The following is an 18,988-nucleotide window of genomic DNA, read 5'->3' as shown; positions in this document are numbered from 1 at the left end:
ACACATATTCCAAGTATTGCCTGAATAACTCACGCAAACACTCAAAAGTTACCAAAGACTCCAGCCACCCAAGACATGGACTGTTCTCCATGCTCTTGACTCCTAAATTGCGGCAGGATAGCCTAGTGGTTAGAGTGTTGGACTAGTCACCGGAAGGTTGCGAGTTCAAACCCCCGAGCTGACAAGGTACAAATCTGACGTTCTGTCCATGAACAGGCAGTTAACCCTACTGTTCCCAGGCCGTCATTGAAAATAAGAATGTGTTCTTAACTGACTTGCCTGGTTAAATAAAGGTAAAAAAAAATAAAAAAAAGTTTATCCCCTGGCCATAAGACTTACTACCAACTATTGCTATCCATCTCCCACAGGCCCATCCACAGGTCTCTACCCACTCAGACACAAGCTACACTGCAGCTAAAATGATTATTGATTAGATGTATTATTCCATTAATTGCTGTCCATTGATTATTGATTTCCATTACCATTACTATCTATGTATTTATCCTGCTACTGGTCACTATTATTCCTGTTTACATGCATACAGTGGGGGGAAAAAGTGTTTAGTCAGCCACCAATTGTGCAAGTTCTCCCACTTAAAAAGATGAGAGAGGCCTGTAATTTTCATCATAGGTACACTTCAACTATGACAGACAAAATGAGAAAAAATAATCCAGAAAATCACATTGTAGGATTTTTTATGAATTTATTTGCAAATTATGGTGGAAAATAAGTATTTGGTCACCTACAAACAAGCAAGATTTCTGGCTCTCACAGACCTGTAACTTCTTCTTTAAGAGGCTCCTCTGTCCTCCACTCGTTACCTGTATTAATGGCACCTGTTTGAACTTGTTATCAGTATAAATGACACCTGTTCCACCATAATTTGCAAATAAATTCATAAAAAATACTACAATGTGATTTTCTGGATTTGGTGGAAGAGTGGGGGTAACATCTCACAGCAAGAACTGGCAAATCTGGTGCAGTCCATGAGGAGGAAATGCACTGTAGTACTTAATGCAGCTGGTGGCCACACCAGATACTGACTGTTACTTCTGATTTTGAAACCCCCCTTTGTTCAGGGACACATTATTCAATTTCTGTTAGTCACATTTCTGTGGAACTTGTTCAGTTTATGTCTCAGTTGTTGAATCGTGTTATGTTCATACAAATATTTACACATTAAGTTTGCTGAAAATAAACGCAGTTGACAGTGAGAAGACGTTTCTTTTTTTGCAGAGTTCATATCCTTCTACCAGTCACTTTTCCACCCTGTTTACATGTATATCCTTCTACCTGTCACGACTTCTACCGAAGTCGAAGCCTCTCCTTGTTCGGGCGGTGCTCGGCGGTCAACGTCACCGGTCTTCTAGCCATCATTGATCCATTTTAAATTTTCCATTGGTTTTGTCTTGTCTTCCTACACACCTGGTTTCAATCCCATTCATTACCTGTTGTGTATTTAACCCTCTGTTTCCCCTCATGTCTTTGTCAGAGATTGTTTGTTATTTCAGTGTTGTGTTGGTATTGGTGCGCGACGGGTCCTCGTACCCACTTTATTTATTGTTACAATTAGTGTTTGGAGTATGTTTAGTTTATTGTTATTAAATACTCCATTACACTCCGTTTGATTCTCCTGCGCCTGACTTCTCTGCCACCTATACACACGGCTCTCACAGAATCTCTGACCCAATAATGAAGTCAGCAGGAGAAGGTACCCCGGCCATGGAGGTGGAGGAACGCATCATGGAACACACAGAGATGATTGACAATCTGAGCGCCGCCATGGATCGCGTTGTCCAGAATATAGCCCCTGGGAGAGACAGGGAGTTTTTTCAGCGCCTCCACCAGCACAACCGGGGTCTCCCCTAAGCACCCTTTCCCCACCTGAACCCAGCAGGATCAATTTATCCCTGCCTAAGGTGTACGACGGAGATACTGTCAGCTGCCAGGGTTTTCTCCTCAAACTAAGCCTGTACCTGGCCACATTCCAGACCAGCTCCATCGGACCGTGGGAAGAGTTATGCCCTCGTCTCGTGCCTCACCGGGAAAGCCCCGGAGTGGGCCAGCGCTGTGTGTGGAGAAGAGGATGCGGCGTTGAACCATTTTGAGGAGTTCACCAGCCATTTCAGGACAGTATTCGACCACCCACCCGAAGGCAGAGCGGTAGGTGAGCGTCTCTACCATCTGAGGCAGGAGACGAGGAGTGCCCAGGAGATTACCCTGGAGTTTAGGGACCCTGGCTGCCGGCGCTGTATGGAGCGACAGGGCCCTGATCGACCATTACCGCTGTAGTCTACGCGAGGACGTCCGTCGTGACCTGGCCTGTAGAGACACCACCCTCACCTTCGACCAGCTGGTGGACATGTCCATCAGGCTGGACAACATGCGGGCTACTCGTGGACGTCTAGATTGGGGTCTGGTTGTTCCATCCTCCCGCACCCTCTCTCCTGTACCCATGGAGTTAGCAGGGAGACCGGAGGGGGTTCCCGCTCGAGCACCAAATGTGGTCGCAGAGGTCACACTGCTGGTCGGTGCCGGGTTGGTTCCTCTGGGAATCAAGACATCAGGTGAGTAGGCACCATTCTCATCCAGAGCGCTCTATTGCACATATGTCTGTCTCTGTCACTTTTCCTGATTTTTCCCCACGTTCCCAGTATAAGGAGCTAGTAGATTCAGGCGTGGCTGGGAATTTCATTAATAAAAGTTTGGCTCATAGTTTAGGGATCCTCATTGTTCCTGTGGATATGCCTCTCCCCGTTCATGCCTTAGATAGTTGACCATTAGGGTCAGGGTTTATCAGGGAGGCCACCACTCCTTTGTGTATGGTAACGTATGGGGGTCACAAGGAAAATATTAGTATTTTCCTTATTGATTCTCCTGCGTATTTTGTGGTGCTAGGCCTACCCTGGTTAGCTTGTCATGACCCCACTGTTTCTTGGCCACAGAGGGCTCTCACGGGGTGGTCGCGAGAGTGCTCAGGTAGGTGTTTAGGGGATTCCATTACTACGGTGGAAAGTCCAGACCAGGTCTCCACGGTGCGCATTCCCACAGAATTTGCAGATTCGGCTCTCACCTTCTTTTTGTAAAAAGAAGGCGACTCAATTACCACCCCATCGACGGGGGGAATGTGCGATAGATCTCCTGGTAGACGCTGCATTTCCCAGGAGTCACGTGTATCCCCTGTCACAAGCGGAGACGGTGGCTATGGAGACATATGTCTCCGAATCCCTGCGTCAGGAGTACATTCAGCCCTACATTTCACCCGTCTCCTCGGGTTTCGTTTTTGTGAAGAAGGATGGCGGTTTGCGCCCATGCATTGATTATCGAGGTCTCAATAAAATCAGCTACCTCTTATCACTACAGCGATTGAGTCAATGCACGGGGCGCGCTTCTTCACTAAACTGGATCTCAGGAGTGCGTACAATCTGGTGCGTATTCGGAAGGGAGACGAGTGGAAGACGGCATTTAGCACCACCTCAGGTCATTATGAGTACTGCATCATGACATATGGGTTGATGAATGCTCCATCAGTCTTCCAACCATATGTAGACAAGATTTTTAGAGACCTGCATGGGCAGGGTGTAGTGGTGAATATTGATGATATCCTGACATACTCCACTACACGCGCCGAGCATGTGTCCCTGGTGCGCAAAGTGCTTGGTCGCCTGTTGGAGCATGATCTATATGTCAAGTGTCACGTGCAGAGCCCTCTCCCCCTCAGTGTCCAGCTGTGCGTCTGTACGTTACGTCTGCTGTCCGCGACCAAATGATCTATTGGGCCCACATGTCACCCTCCTCTGGTCCTCCTGGGATAGGTCGGACGGTGCGCTGTCTTGATGGGAGGTACTGGTGGCCCACTTTAGCTAAGGACGTGAGGATTTATGTTTCCTACTGCTCAGTGTGCGCCCAGTGCAAGGCTCCTAGACACCTTCTCAGAGGTAAGTTACAACCCTTAGCTGTTCACAACGGCCGTGGTCGCACCTGTCGGTGGATGTTTTAAACTGATCTTCCACCTTCACAGGGTTACACCTCGATCCTGGTCCTGTCATCTCCTCCCTTTGCCGGGTCTCCCTACGGCCTTACAAACTGCGGAGGCCCTGTTTACACACGTTTTCCGGCACTATGGGGTGCCTGAGGATATAGTGTCTGATCGGGGTCCCCAGTTCACATCAAGGGTCTGGAAGGCATTCATGGAACGTCTGAGGGTCTCGGTCAGCCTTACCTCAGGTTTTCACCCAGAGAGTAATGGGCAGGCGGAGAGAGTTAACCAGGATGTGGGTAGGTTTCTGCGGTCTTATTGCCAGGACCAGCCGGAGGAATGGGCGAAGTTCGTGCCCTAGGCAGAGATGGCTTGCTACGCCACTCATCCACTCACCTTTCTCCCTTTCAATGTGTATTAGGGTATCAGCTGGTTCTGGCTCCTTGTCATCAGAGTCATACAGAGGCTCCTGCGGTGGACAATTGGTTCCGGCGCGCAGAGCAAACCTGGGAGGCCGCCCACGTCCACCTTCAGCACACCATACTGCGCCGGAAAGTTGGCACAGACCGTCACAGTGAGGGTCTGGCTCTCGACCCGAAACCTGCCCCTCCGCCTAAATTGCCGGAAGCTGGGTCCACAGTTTGTGGGGCCGTTTAAAGTCCTGAGGAGAGTGAACGAGGTATGTTATAGGTTACAGCTACCCACTAATTACCGTATTAACCCCTCGTTCCATGTGTCTCTCCTCAGGCTGGTGGTGGCTGGCCCGCTCCAGCAGGCTGAAGTGCGGGATGTTCCTTCTCCCCCTCTGGACATCGAGGGGGACCCGGCATACTTTGTTCGCTCCATCGTGGACTGGGAGGGGTATGGTCCGGAGGAGAGATGCTGGGTTCCGGTGGAGGACGTATTAGATCCCTACCATGCTGCGAGAATTTCACCGTCTCCATCCAGATCGCCCTGCGCCTCGCCCTCCAGGTCGCCCCCATCGGGGGGGGGTACTGTCGCGACTTATATCGAAGTCGAAGCCTCTCCTTGTTCGGGCAGTGCTCGGCGGTCCACGTGGAGTATGTTTAGTTTATTGTTATTAAATACTCCATTACACTCAGTTTGATTCTCCTGCGCCTGACTTCCCTGCCACCTATACACACGACTCTGACACTACCAGTCACTTTTTATATATAACCCCACCTAAACCACTCCAGTACCTCTACACACCTCTACTGGCACTGACCTGCATATACTTGCATTCTCGTGTTTCTTTAACTATCATCGTAGTTCTTGTGTGGTTTTTACTTAAATGTTTTAATATTTTTTTCTATTATCTATAATATTATAATTGCATTGTATCCTGTGGTGAATAAACTTTTAAACTTGAAACCTACAATTACATTTAACATTCTAGTAATTTAGAAGCCACTTTAGAGCAACTTACAGGAGCAATTAGGGTTAAATGCCTTGCTGAAGGGCACATCGACAGATTTTTTTCACCTCGTCGGCTTAGGGATTCAGTTATTGGCCCAACACTCTTGCTAGTCTACCCAACTTGAAACACATACACACACACAAGAATTGCCTGAACCCGATTAATCGACCACATTTGCTAGCTTAGTAACATAGTAATTACAACAGGACTGTGACTGTGGCCAAGACTGACCAAGATGACATAGAACTAGGAGGTTTGGAATGTGCGCCACAAAGCGATGTGGCTGGATTCTCCTGTAATTAGAGCCTACCGACTGGTCTAAGACACTGCATCGCAGTGCTAGCGGCATCACTACAGATTCTGGTTCGATACCAGGCTAGGTCGCAGCTAGGTTGACTAAGTCGACGCATGGGCGGTGTACTATTGGCCCAGCATTGCCCGGGTTAGGGGAGGATTTTGCCAGGCCAATATGTCGTTGTCCCATCGTGCTCTTTTGACTCCTGTGGCGGGCCGGGTACATACACCCTGACATGGTCGCCAGGTGTACTGTGTTTTCTCCGACACATTGGTGCAGCTGGCTTCCGGGCTAAGCGAGCAGTTTGTCAAGAAGCAGTGTGTCTTGGAAGACGCATGGCTCTCGACCGTCGCCTTTCCCGAGTCCGTACGGGAATTGCAGCGATGGGACAAGACTGAAACTGCCAATTGGGGAGTAAAAAGGCTACATTTTTAAAATAAATATATCGATTCTCCTGTAATTTGTCTGAGAAACCGTCTCAGAACCCTCATAAATAAGGGTAGTTGTGGGAACATTAGTGGTTGTAGCCTGTTTGTGTGTCACCATACTAACGCACCTGATTCAACTGGAGGAGGACGAACATGATTAGTTCAGGACTAGACAACCCATGTGTAACGTCATGACGTTCACTCATCAGTGTTCTGAGACATAGAGAAGCCGTAGTTCTGTCTCTCTCTGGTAGCGTGTGTCTCTCCTGCCTGCTGGTCTGTCAGTCCCTGGAATAGCAGCTAGCTATGTGACCATGACTACACTCAACTATTTCTGTGAGGAGTGGCTTATGGGAGGCTCCACTACTGCATACGACAACACACACAGCAGCACAGCATTGTTGTTTAGCCACAGGGTATTTACCGTAAGGAGCTGGTGTGAGCTCTACATCACCTCTGTGGGGTGTTGGTATACAGGGGTGCTCAGTGGTGGAAGGATTAAGTGTTGTAATATTGTTGCACACGTGTGTGTGTGTGTGTGTGTGTGTGTGTGTGTGTGTGTGTGTGTGTGTGTGTGTGTGTGTGTGTGTGTGTGTGTGTGTGTGTGTGTGTGTGTGTGTGTGTGTGTGTGTGTGTGTGTGTGTGTGTGTGTGTGTGTGTGTGTGTGTGTGTGTGTGTGTGTGTGTGTGTGTGTGTGTGTGTGTGTGTGTGTTCTGGAGTGGTAGTAGAGTTACTCATATGTTACATTAGTAGGCAGCGTCTCTGAGCGTGCCATTTGTTGTCTGTGTGACTAATACTGTGGTGGTATAGTGGAATGATGCGGTGTACTCTCAGATCAGGTGTCCCAACTTCATCTGCTCCCCCAAAGGCTTCCTGTTCCTGTTCCTGGCTAGTGTGCAGCAGGTTCATGTCCCCCACCACCCACTGTAACCAGCCACTTAGTAATGTCAGATTTATCTGTCAGGGATCCTGATGGGGTTCTGTCATCACAACTACGTAGTCTTATATCTTCAGATTACTGTAGATCGAAGGAGAACAGCTGTGGATATACTAGATTACTGTAGATCGAAGGAGAACAGCTGTGGATATACTAGATTACTGTAGATCGAAGGAGAACAGCTGTGGATATACTAGATTACTGTAGATCGAAGGAGAACAGCTGTGGATATACTAGATTACTGTAGATCGAAGGAGAACAGCTGTGGATATACTAGATTATTGTAGATCGAAGGAGAACAGCTGTGGATATACTAGATTACTGTAGATCGAAGGAGAACAGCTGTGGATATACTAGATTATTGTAGATCGAAGGAGAACAGCTGTGGATATACTAGATTACTGTAGATCGAAGGAGAACAGCTGTGGATATACTAGATTACTGTATATCGAAGGAGAACAGCTGTGGATATACTAGATTATTGTAGATCGAAGGAGAACAGCTGTGGATATACTAGATTACTGTAGATCGAAGGAGAACAGCTGTGGATATACTAGATTATTGTAGATCGAAGGAGAACAGCTGTGGATATACTAGATTACTGTAGATCGAAGGAGAACAGCTGTGGATATACTAGATTACTGTAGATCGAAGGAGAACAGCTGTGGATATACTAGATTACTGTAGATCGAAGGAGAACAGCTGTGGATATACTAGATTACTGTAGATCGAAGGAGAACAGCTGTGGATATACTAGATTACTGTAGATCGAAGGAGAACAGCTGTGGATATACTAGATTATTGTAGATCGAAGGAGAACAGCTGTGGATATACTAGATTATTGTAGATCGAAGGAGAACAGCTGTGGATATACTAGATTACTGTAGATCGAAGGAGAACAGCTGTGGATATACTAGATTATTGTAGATCGAAGGAGAACAGCTGTGGATATACTAGATTACTGTAGATCGAAGGAGAACAGCTGTGGATATACTAGATTACTGTAGATCGAAGGAGAACAGCTGTGGATATACTAGATTATTGTAGATCGAAGGAGAACAGCTGTGGATATACTAGATTACTGTAGATCGAAGGAGAACAGCTGTGGATATACTAGATTATTGTAGATCGAAGGAGAACAGCTGTGGATATACTAGATTACTGTAGATCGAAGGAGAACAGCTGTGGATATACTAGATTACTGTAGATCGAAGGAGAACAGCTGTGGATATACTAGATTACTGTAGATCGAAGGAGAACAGCTGTGGATATACTAGATTATTGTAGATCGAAGGAGAACAGCTGTGGATATACTAGATTACTGTAGATCGAAGGAGAACAGCTGTGGATATACTAGATTACTGTAGATCGAAGGAGAACAGCTGTGGATATACTAGATTATTGTAGATCGAAGGAGAACAGCTGTGGATATACTAGATTACTGTAGATCGAAGGAGAACAGCTGTGGATATACTAGATTATTGTAGATCGAAGGAGAACAGCTGTGGATATACTAGATTACTGTAGATCGAAGGAGAACAGCTGTGGATATACTAGATTACTGTAGATCGAAGGAGAACAGCTGTGGATATACTAGATTACTGTAGATCGAAGGAGAACAGCTGTGGATATACTAGATTATTGTAGATTGAAGGAGAACAGCTGTGGATATACTAGATTATTGTAGATCGAAGGAGAACAGCTGTGGATATACTAGATTACTGTAGATCGAAGGAGAACAGCTGTGGATATACTAGATTATTGTAGATCGAAGGAGAACAGCTGTGGATATACTAGATTACTGTAGATCGAAGGAGAACAGCTGTGGATATACTAGATTACTGTAGATCGAAGGAGAACAGCTGTGGATATACTAGATTACTGTAGATCGAAGGAGAACAGCTGTGGATATACTAGATTACTGTAGGGTGGCAGGATAGCCTAGAGGTTAGAGCGTTGGGTTTGTAACCAAAAGCTTTGAAGTCCCCGAGCTGACTAGGTACAAATCTGTCATTCTGCCCCTAAACAATGCAGTTAACCCACTGTTCCTAGGCCGTCATTGAAAATAAGAATTTGTTCTTAACTGACTTGCCTAGTTAAATAAAAGTCACTGGAGAATAGCTGTCAGGTCTGCTTGTCATTTTGCCAGCCCTTCTGTCATTGGCATGAACACATGTCGAGAGGATTTATGGAAAGAGAAAATGTTCTTACGAAGTTAAGAGTAAACTTAAGTTACTTAGGAAATGACATAACAGGGAACTCTTCAGAACGCTTGCTGGCTGCACATCCTGAAGGTGACCCTTGGCCAGGATACAGGCGTTCTGGTTGAAAGGAGTAGCTGAAGCACGGGAGGGAGGGGAGGAGAGGGGAGGGGAGGAGAGAAGGGGAGGAGAGGGGAGGGGAGGAGGGAAGGAGAGGAGAGGGAGAGGGAGAGGGAGAGGGAGAGGGAGAGGAGAGGAGAGGAGAGAGGAGAGGAGAGGAGAGGAGAGGAGGAGGAGAGGGAGAGGGAGGGGAGGAGAGGAGAGGAGAGGAGGAGGGGAGGAGGGGAGGAGGGGAGGGGACGGGTAAAAGGGAGGGGGTGAGAACGGAACATAAATATTATCCTTTCTATAATTACAGCCAGTGACTGAAAGACCAAAAGGACACAGTAGTGTTGTCGTCCCAGACAGGTCTCTCCTAAGTATCACTTCAATATGAGGCCATAGTGACACACTCAATACAGGAAGTTAACCAGATAGCTATAATAATGGTGACCTTAGCTATCAAGTTGAAGCCTAGACCATTAGTATAGAAATGTTAACTTATAATAACAGATAGGAGCAACTTGAGGTAATATATATATTTTAACTACCTCAGATCTTGAATCTTGATTAAGATGCCTTCCTTCCAATCCAAAACAACAGACCCTAAACTGACATTAGATCAGTGTCTAGAGGTAACTTTGTAGCATCATGATCCTAAGGTTAAAACACTCAGTGTATAGATAGCAACAGGATACAGGATATGAGTTATTACAGCTTGTACACATGCAGCCCAATTATTGGCAAAAAAATCTGATCTGATTGGTCAAAGGACCAATTAGTAGAAACAAATCAGAATTGTTCTGTCTGTAAATGCAGCCTTCGTAATACAGATAACGCATAATACAATGACTTCGGGGATTCAGAGAAAAAAATACTTTATTTTCTGAGAAGAAAAACTTTTTTTTACTAGAAATCACTTCAAAACTGCAGGTTGTGTCCAGGATGTTTTTCTAGGGGAGGGTTATTCGTTTTTAAAAAGGCTGAACACTTGAATGAATTCACATTTGATCATGATCTTAGCATGGATCTCAGTGTATATTACAGTACAGTAAATATCCATATTATAGTAACTATAGTATATCCCTAACCACACCCAGCATGCTAAAACAAGACAACACAACTGGCATGGTAACAGAAATAAATAACAGAAATTGTAGATAACATTGTTGGAGATTTATGTCCTACTAATTTCTCAAAGACAATAAAAACGACACCACTTGTGTATGTTTCTATTTTCCAACACTCACTACAATGACTGGACTCAACAAGGCACCAGAGTTTGCATTGGATCTATTCCACATCTTGATTGTAATACAGAAATATTTCAACTGGATTCTAGATGAAACATTCTAGAATATTTCCTATATTCTATATTTTGGGATTCTAGAATAGAGTCAATTCTATTCAATTCAATTCTATGTCTGGATGTTTTGTATGTCTTCTTCACAGAGTCAAACACAGAAGACCAATGCAACCACGTCATAATGGCACACAGAGAGACCTGTCAGTGGTACATTGGTATAGTACAACACACTGTTGTTTATTGCATCAATCAATCAAGCAACCAACTAATCACAGTGGGGTGTGTTCTCAGCAGCCTGTACACAGAGTGCTGATATCAAAGTCAGCAATCAGGTGCATCTATGAGACCAAGAGAACGCTTACGTTCAAATGTCTATTTCTACAAATATACTGTACATGTTTTATTCATTTTATCTTCATTTTCATCAATAAATATTATTTAATATTTAAATATAAAAACACAAGGATGACCTTATAGATAACCTTTACAAACTGGAAGTGCATCTTTGGTTGAAAGGAGTTAAATATCTGCATAAATATAGCAACATCACATCAATAAATAAATTAAAAGACAAATATATGGTATAAATAACAGTTTTACACTAGAAAACGACAAAGAATGAGCATATGAAGGAAAATACAAAATGCTGATTGGTAAAAACACTCCTGTTGAAGAAAGAACATGATTCTCTCTGTTTCTGGCAGATGAAGAGAAGATGGTGTCCTTTTAGGCTGAGACTCCTGGTAGTCTTTTTTAACATAGCCAAGAAGCAGCACTGATCCAGGGACGTTTCCACAAAGCATCTCTGATAGGAGTGTGCTGATATAGGGCCTGTCACTATAATGTTATTCACAATGATCTAAAGGCAAAACTGATCCAAGATCAGCTCTCCTTCCTCGAGACACTTTGTGGATACGGGCCCAGAAATGTTCCTTCTCTTCATCTCAGCTTCCATATTGTCATCACCACTCCAGTCTTTTCTCCCAGCCAATCAGAGTTCCAGTTTTAGCCAGGCTCTCTCCTGATAGGTTGCAGGGCTTACCGCAGAATCGAGCTACCCAATCACATCTGTTCATCAGTGAGATGGGTTGGGGCTATGTGTCCAGGTCACGGCCATCCAGTCCCCCTCTCTGCCAGACCTCCCAGGTCTCTCTGCGTTCTCTCTTGGCTTTTTTTTCACTTCTTCTTTTCTATTTTGAGGTAGAATTTCCCTATCCTGTCCTGAAATAAAAGACACAATAAGCAATCAAGTTTCTTTCAACACTCAGACCGTGTGAAAACAAAACCCAGACGAATCTTTCACAATCCTACTGTAATGTTATGATGACATTTTACTTTCTGTCTAACTCCTATCAATTTAGGAGGGGAACTAACATTTCAGTTCAGGACTTGAAAAGAGAGGAGTTTGGTGTTTCCTTGGTAACTCACCCTTCTCTCCAGCTCTTCAATGGTTGGGTGCCGATCCCAGTTTGACCTTCTCCTCGTGCTCTATGTCGTACGCTCCTCGCTTGTGAAACCTGGAGAAAAACAACAGGGTTAAGACCTGTGGATCCTGGAAATGTTTTGGAACAACAACAGCACCTGTGGTTACAATAATTATTGTTGTCAGGTGAGAACAATAGCGCTAAACTATAACCATGCTGATCTACCCTGTCATGTTTGTTATAGCCTCATTTCCCATTCCTCTACATTCAATTAGGTTGTGTACTATTTACTGTTTGTCCATTTCCACAATACAGTGCCAATACTGACTGTATCAATCTCCAGCTGCTGTATAATGCATTGTGTCATACAGCTGTACTGGTGGTGGTGGTGGGTGGGTGGGTGGGGTGGGTGGGTGGGTGGTTAGGGTGGGTGGGTGGGTGGGTGGGTGGGTGGGTGGTGGGTGGGTGGGTGTGTGTGGGTGGGTGTGTGTGTGTGTGTGTGTGTGTGTGTGTGTGTGTGTGTGTGTGTGTGTGTGTGTGTGTGTGTGTGTGTGTGTGTGTGTGTGTGTGTGTGTGTGTGTGTGTGTGTGTGTGTGTGTGTGTGTGTGTGTGAGGCTGTAGTACTGACCTGAGCACCAGCAGCAGGCCTATGATGGTGAGACAGACAGAGGACAACACCACTGCCACCACAGCCAGAGCTGTGGTCCGGCTGTATCCTCCCACGTCCCTCCCCTCTGAAGCCAGCGTGAACAGGTGACACCGCTCCCCAGAGTAACTGGGACGACATCTGCACAAGGAGAAAGAGAGAGAGAGATGGAGGGAGAGGGAGAGGGGGAAAGAGGGAGAAAGAGAGAGAGAGAGAGAGAGGGAGAGAGGTGAGATGGTACTCATGCAACATACAGTACAACAGGCATTTTGTTCCTCTGGAGACAGAGACAGAGACAGAGACAGAGACAGAGACAGAGACAGAGACAGAGACAGAGACAGAGACAGAGACAGAGACAGAGACAAACAGACAGAGACAGACAGACAGAGACAGACAGACAGAGACAGACAGACAGAGACAGACAGAGACAGAGACAGACAGAGACAGAGACAGACAGAGACAGAGACAGACAGAGACAGAGACAGACAGAGACAGACAGAGACAGAGACAGAGACAGAGACAGAGACAGAGACAGACAGAGACAGGTTTCTTACATGCATGACGGAGCTTTGATGTCCCTCAGGTAATGACAGCTGCCATGGATACAGAAGTCCTTATACTTCTTCAGACAAGGGTTCCTCTTCTTTCCCTTTCCCTTCTTCCTCCCCTTTCCTCTCCTCCTCTTCCCCTCACTCCTCTCAGCTTCCAAGATGGCCGATGGGTCTTTAGGTTTAGTCGACAATGCAACTAAAAAAGAACACAGACAAATTAATCCACACATCTAGCCAACACACCGCAAAGAACACAGACAACTGAATCCACGGATCTAGCCAACACACCTCATAGAACACAGACAACTGAATCCACGGATCTAGCCAACACACCTCAAAGAACACAGACAACTGAATCCACAGATCTAGCCAACACACCTCATAGAACACAGACAACTGAATCCACGGATCTAGCCAACACACCTCATAGAACACAGACAACTGAATCCACAGATCTAGCCAACACACCTCATAGAACACAGACAACTGAATCCACAGATCTAGCCAACACACCTCATAGAACACAGACAACTGAATCCACAGATCTAGCCAACACACCTCATAGAACACAGACAACTGAATCCACGGATCTAGCCAACACACCTCATAGAACACAGACAACTGAATCCACAGATCTAGCCAACACACCTCAAAGAACACAGACAACTGAATCCACAGATCTAGCCAACACACCTCATAGAACACAGACAACTGAATCCACAGATCTAGCCAACACACCTCATAGAACACAGACAACTGAATCCACAGATCTAGCCAACACACCTCATAGAACACAGACAACTGAATCCACAGATCTAGCCAAAACACCTCATAGAACACAGACAACTGAATCCACAGATCTAGCCAACACACCTCATAGAACACAGACAACTGAATCCAAGATCTAGCCAACACACCTCATAGAACACAGACAACTGAATCCACAGATCTAGCCAACACACCTCATAGAACACAGACAACTGAATCCACAGATCTAGCCAACACACCTCATAGAACACAGACAACTGAATCCACAGATCTAGCCAACACACCTCATAGAACACAGACAACTGAATCCACGGATCTAGCCAACACACCTCATAGAACACAGACAACTGAATCCACAGATCTAGCCAACACACCTCATAGAACACAGACAACTGAATCCACAGATCTAGCCAACACACCTCATAGAACACAGACAACTGAATCCACAGATCTAGCCAACACACCTCATAGAACACAGACAACTGAATCCACGGATCTAGCCAACACACCTCATAGAACACAGACAACTGAATCCACAGATCTAGCCAACACACCTCAAAGAACACAGACAACTGAATCCACAGATCTAGCCAACACACCTCATAGAACACAGACAACTGAATCCACAGATCTAGCCAACACACCTCATAGAACACAGACAACTGAATCCACAGATCTAGCCAACACACCTCATAGAACACAGACAACTGAATCCACAGATCTAGCCAAAACACCTCATAGAACACAGACAACTGAATCCACAGATCTAGCCAACACACCTCATAGAACACAGACAACTGAATCCACAGATCTAGCCAACACACCTCATAGAACACAGACAACTGAATCCACAGATCTAGCCAACACACCTCATAGAACACAGACAACTGAATCCACAGATCTAGCCAACACACCTCATAGAACACAGACAACTGAATCCACAGATCTAGCCAACACACCTCATAGAACACAGACAACTGAATCCACAGATCTAGCCAACACACCTCATACTACACATTTTTACTGTCACATACACCGGATAGGTGCAATGTGTTGTTTTACAGGGTCAGCCATAGTAGTATGGCACCCCTGGAGCAAATGAAGGTTAAGTGCCTTGCTCAAGGGCACGCCGGCAGATTTTTCACCTTGTCGGCTCAGATATTCGAACCAGCGACCTTTCGGTTACTGGCCCAATGCTCTAACCACTAGGCTACCTGGTCCATACAGTCAATTTAACTAGAGGTTACATAGCAACAGGTGTTAAAATGGAACTGACTGACAACCTGCCAGATAAACTCATGAATAACAGTGTAATAAATTATATAAAGGGTATTCTAATACATGTGTCAGTCAGGATTCCAGAACCTATAAACAACAGGATGATGTTTTACAACAGAGCAATAAACAAACAAATCACAGCGAGTTACTAAATACCTCGAGGTAATTCCACCTCATATTCCCCTGAGGCATCTTCTTCATCTTCATGGTAGTAATCATAGTACTCCTCATCCTCCAACACTGGACCCTCCACGCCGTGATGACTCTTCTCCCTCCCTCCCTCCATCCTTCTGTCGCTCAGGACATCCAACAGGTTGATAAATGCTGTGTGCTGCGGTGGCCTCTCACTCTCATACCTGTCCACCACAGCTCCGCTCACCAACCTCGAGGCCACTGGAAAACACAAGGTGAACGTGTTATCATTATTGATGCTACACCATTCAGTAGTCTGTGGTTTAGAGATGTACACTAGATTCTGACTGACACTGTGAGGAGTTAACCAAGTGAACAACACTGGTTGAAATTGGGTATTTTCAAGCAGTTTTGCTCATTGAGAACACAAGCTTTACTTTCCAACACAGTCATTAATTCAGGTGCAAAGAAAATAGAGAGGTTTGAGTGGGTAAGTTGAAACATGACTCTAGACTAAGAGTCTTGCATGAGGCCCCATGAGCCCTTCAGGTGAGCCTATACAACTGGATAGTTGCATTTCAGCTCCAAGAACTGTGAGGCACCCAAAAACACAATGCTTGTGCAGTATTCTGTACAGGGGAGACTATAATCCTGCTTGGCTATGGTACACAACATGTTGCATAGACAGACAGTTACCTAATGTACAAGAATATGAGTTAAAAATAAGTATATCCAGTTACATAAAGCATGTTTTAAAATAGAAAGATGACCACACTTCGTTCTTGAATAGCATAGGCTGGCCTACACCTTATGAAAATCATTAACTCTTCTTTTAAAAGTTTATGAGACATGCTCAGAAGGTCATGCTTGAAAAGTTCACACTCTTGTACAGTCAACAAGTGTAACTCCAAGACCTGTCTCTTATGAATACGAAATAGACCACTTGGGAGGAATCACGTCTAGGAGAAACTAGTACCACCAATAGTTAATCAAGTGTTCAAGTATAAACGCTACAGAAAAGGAACTATGTCATCTGACTTGAGATATAAAAGTGTAACTGGATACTTACCAAAGGCATGGACGAGCAGGAGCGCAACTCGTAGAATCCTCATATCTTCAAACTTCAAATCACCACCAACTGTAATTCTGCAAAAATCACTGTATGTCGTTTTCCTTTCTCTTGTCCGCGTACTCGATATTGCTACTCTTAAAAAGTTCCTAGTAGGCCTATGCCTTTTCTTCGTGGGACTTTCTTATTCAAGATGCCGGGCGCGTCTCGGGTAGCGGTTTACGGTGGCGCGCACAAACACAGCCGTGGCAGAGTCGGGACGAGTAGAAGGAGCGCCAGACTAAAGGCGTCACGATTTATATAGACTGGCTCGACCACGCCTCGACAGTAGGTAGGCAGGCTACTGTAATCTACACTGAACAAAAATATAAACGCAACATGTAAAGTGTTGGTCCCGTGATTTATGAGCTGAAACATAATATCCCAGAAATGTTCCATATGCACACATATATTATTTCTCTGTAATTTTGTTGACAAATGTCTTTACATCATTGTTAGTGAGCATTTCTCCTTTGCCAAAAGAATCCATCCACTGGACAGGTGTGGCATATCAATAACCAGATTAAACAGCATAGCCTAGTGGTTAGAGCGTTGGCCTAGTAACCAAAAGGTTGCAATTTCAAATCCACAAGCTGACAAGATACAAATCTGTCGTTCTGCCCCTGAACAGGCAGTTAACCAACTGTTCCTAGGCCATCATTGAAAATAACAATTTGTTCTTAACTGACTTGCCTAGTTAAATAAAGGTAAAATCAAATTTTAGAACACAGGTGCACCTTGTGCTGGGGGACAATAAAAGGCCACACTAAAATGTGCAGTATTGTCACACAACTCCAAAGATGTTTTGATGTAGCATGCAATTGGCATGCTGACTGCAGGAATGTCCACCAGCTGTTTCCAGAGGATTGAATTTGGCAGTAAGTCCAACCAGCCTCACAACTGCAGACCACGTGTAACCACGCCAGCCCAGCACCCCCCACATCTGACTTCAAACCTGTGGGATCATCTGAGACCAGCCACCCAGACAGCTGATGAAACTGTGGGTTTGCACAACCGAATCATTTCCGCACAAACTGTTTGAATTGTCTCAGGGAAGCTCATCTGCGTGCTCGATGTCCTCACCAGGGTCTTGACCTGACTGCAGTTCGACATCGTAACTGACTTCAGTGGGAAACTGCTCACCTTCAATGGCCACTGGCTGTAAAAGTGTGCTCTTCGCGGGTGAATCCTGATTTCAACTGTACCGGGCAGATGGCGGCATGTGGGTGAGCGGTTTGCTGATGTCAACGTTGTGAACAGAGGGCCCCATGGTGAGGGTGGTACGGACAACAAACAAATGTACATTTTATCTATGGCAATGTGAATGCATAGAAATACCGTGACAAGACCCTGAGGCCCCTTGTTGTGCCGTTCATCCGCCCCATCACAACATGTTTCAGCATGATAATACACAGCCCCATGTCGCAAGGATCTGTACACAATTCCTGGAGGCTGAAAATGTCCCAGTTCTTCCATGGCCTGTATACTCACCAGACATGTCACCCATTGAGCATGGTTGGGATGCTGGTCAATGTTGCATTAGTATTTTTGCTCAATGTAATTATCACAACATGTTTACATGCTATACACCTAATTATAGTGGTTTGTATAGTTGAAGTCGGAAGTTTACATACACCTTAGCCAAATACAGTGGGGCAAAAAAGTATTTAGTCAGCCACCAATTGTGCAAGTTCTCCCACTTAAAAAGATGAGAGAGGCCTGTAATTTTCATCATCGGTACATTTCAACTATGGCAGATAAAATTAGAAAAAAAATCCAGAAAATCACATTGTATGATTTTTAATTAATTTATTTGCAAATTATGGTGCTTCGTAAGAAGCATTTCAAGGTCCTGGAGTGGCCTAGCCAGTCTCCAGATCTCAACCCCATAGAAAATCTTTGGAGGGAGTTGAAAGTCCATGTTGCCCAGCAACAGCCCCAAAACATCACTGCTCTAGAGGAGATCTACATGGAGATCTACATGGAGGAATGGGCCAAACAAAGCTGGTGTAACTGGGTCAGGTTTTCGGTCTCCTTGCTCGCACATGCTTTTTCAGTTCTGCCCACACATTTTCTATAGGATTGAGGTCAGGGCTTTGTGATGGCCACTCCAATACCTTGACTTTGTTGTCCTTAAGCCATTTTGCCACAACTTTGGAAGTATGCTTGGGGTCATTGTCTATTTGGAAGACCCATATTGGGGTTTTGGAGCAGTGGCTTCTTCCTTGCTGAGCGGCCTTTCAGGTTATGTCAATATAGGACTTGTTTTCCTGTGGATATAGATACTTTTTGTACCTGTTTCCTCCAGCATCTTCACAAGGTCCTTTGCTGTTGTTCTGGGATTGTTTTGCAGTTTTCGCACCAAAGTATGTTCATCTCTAGGAGACAGAACGTGTCTCCTTCCTGTATGGTATGA

At 45.1% G+C, this 18,988-nt stretch overlaps 1 protein-coding gene across 1 annotated transcript; it reads right to left on the bottom strand.

Moving 5' to 3' along the window:
• Positions 1-10,218: 10,218 nt before the first annotated feature.
• On the bottom strand, positions 10,219-17,062 carry LOC123994167 (proheparin-binding EGF-like growth factor). The gene is made up of 6 exons (XM_046296689.1): positions 16,534-17,062; positions 15,489-15,725; positions 13,290-13,482; positions 12,718-12,876; positions 12,094-12,182; positions 10,219-11,886 (listed from the first exon to the last, which is right to left on the bottom strand). Exons 1-5 carry the CDS (start codon positions 16,574-16,576, stop codon positions 12,110-12,112), a joined length of 705 nt encoding a protein of 234 aa, XP_046152645.1. The 5' UTR covers positions 16,577-17,062; the 3' UTR covers positions 10,219-11,886; positions 12,094-12,109.
• Between the last annotated feature and the right edge of the window lie 1,926 nt (positions 17,063-18,988).

This window comes from Oncorhynchus gorbuscha, linkage group LG13 (genome assembly GCF_021184085.1).
Source record: "Oncorhynchus gorbuscha isolate QuinsamMale2020 ecotype Even-year linkage group LG13, OgorEven_v1.0, whole genome shotgun sequence".
In the NCBI taxonomy this organism is placed as follows: domain Eukaryota; kingdom Metazoa; phylum Chordata; class Actinopteri; order Salmoniformes; family Salmonidae; genus Oncorhynchus; species Oncorhynchus gorbuscha.
This window is presented reverse-complemented; position numbering and strand designations above follow the sequence as displayed.

Coding starts and splice junctions, on each gene's coding strand:
- LOC123994167 (XM_046296689.1), bottom strand. CDS start 16,576: ATGAGGATTCTACGAGTTGCGCTCCTGCTCGTCCATGCCTTTG. Junction 13,483..15,488: donor TGAGGTGGAATTACCTCGAG/GTATTTAGTAAC, acceptor GTTCTTTTTTAG/TTGCATTGTCGACTAAACCT. Junction 12,877..13,289: donor ATCAAAGCTCCGTCATGCAT/GTAAGAAACCTG, acceptor CTCCTTGTGCAG/ATGTCGTCCCAGTTACTCTG.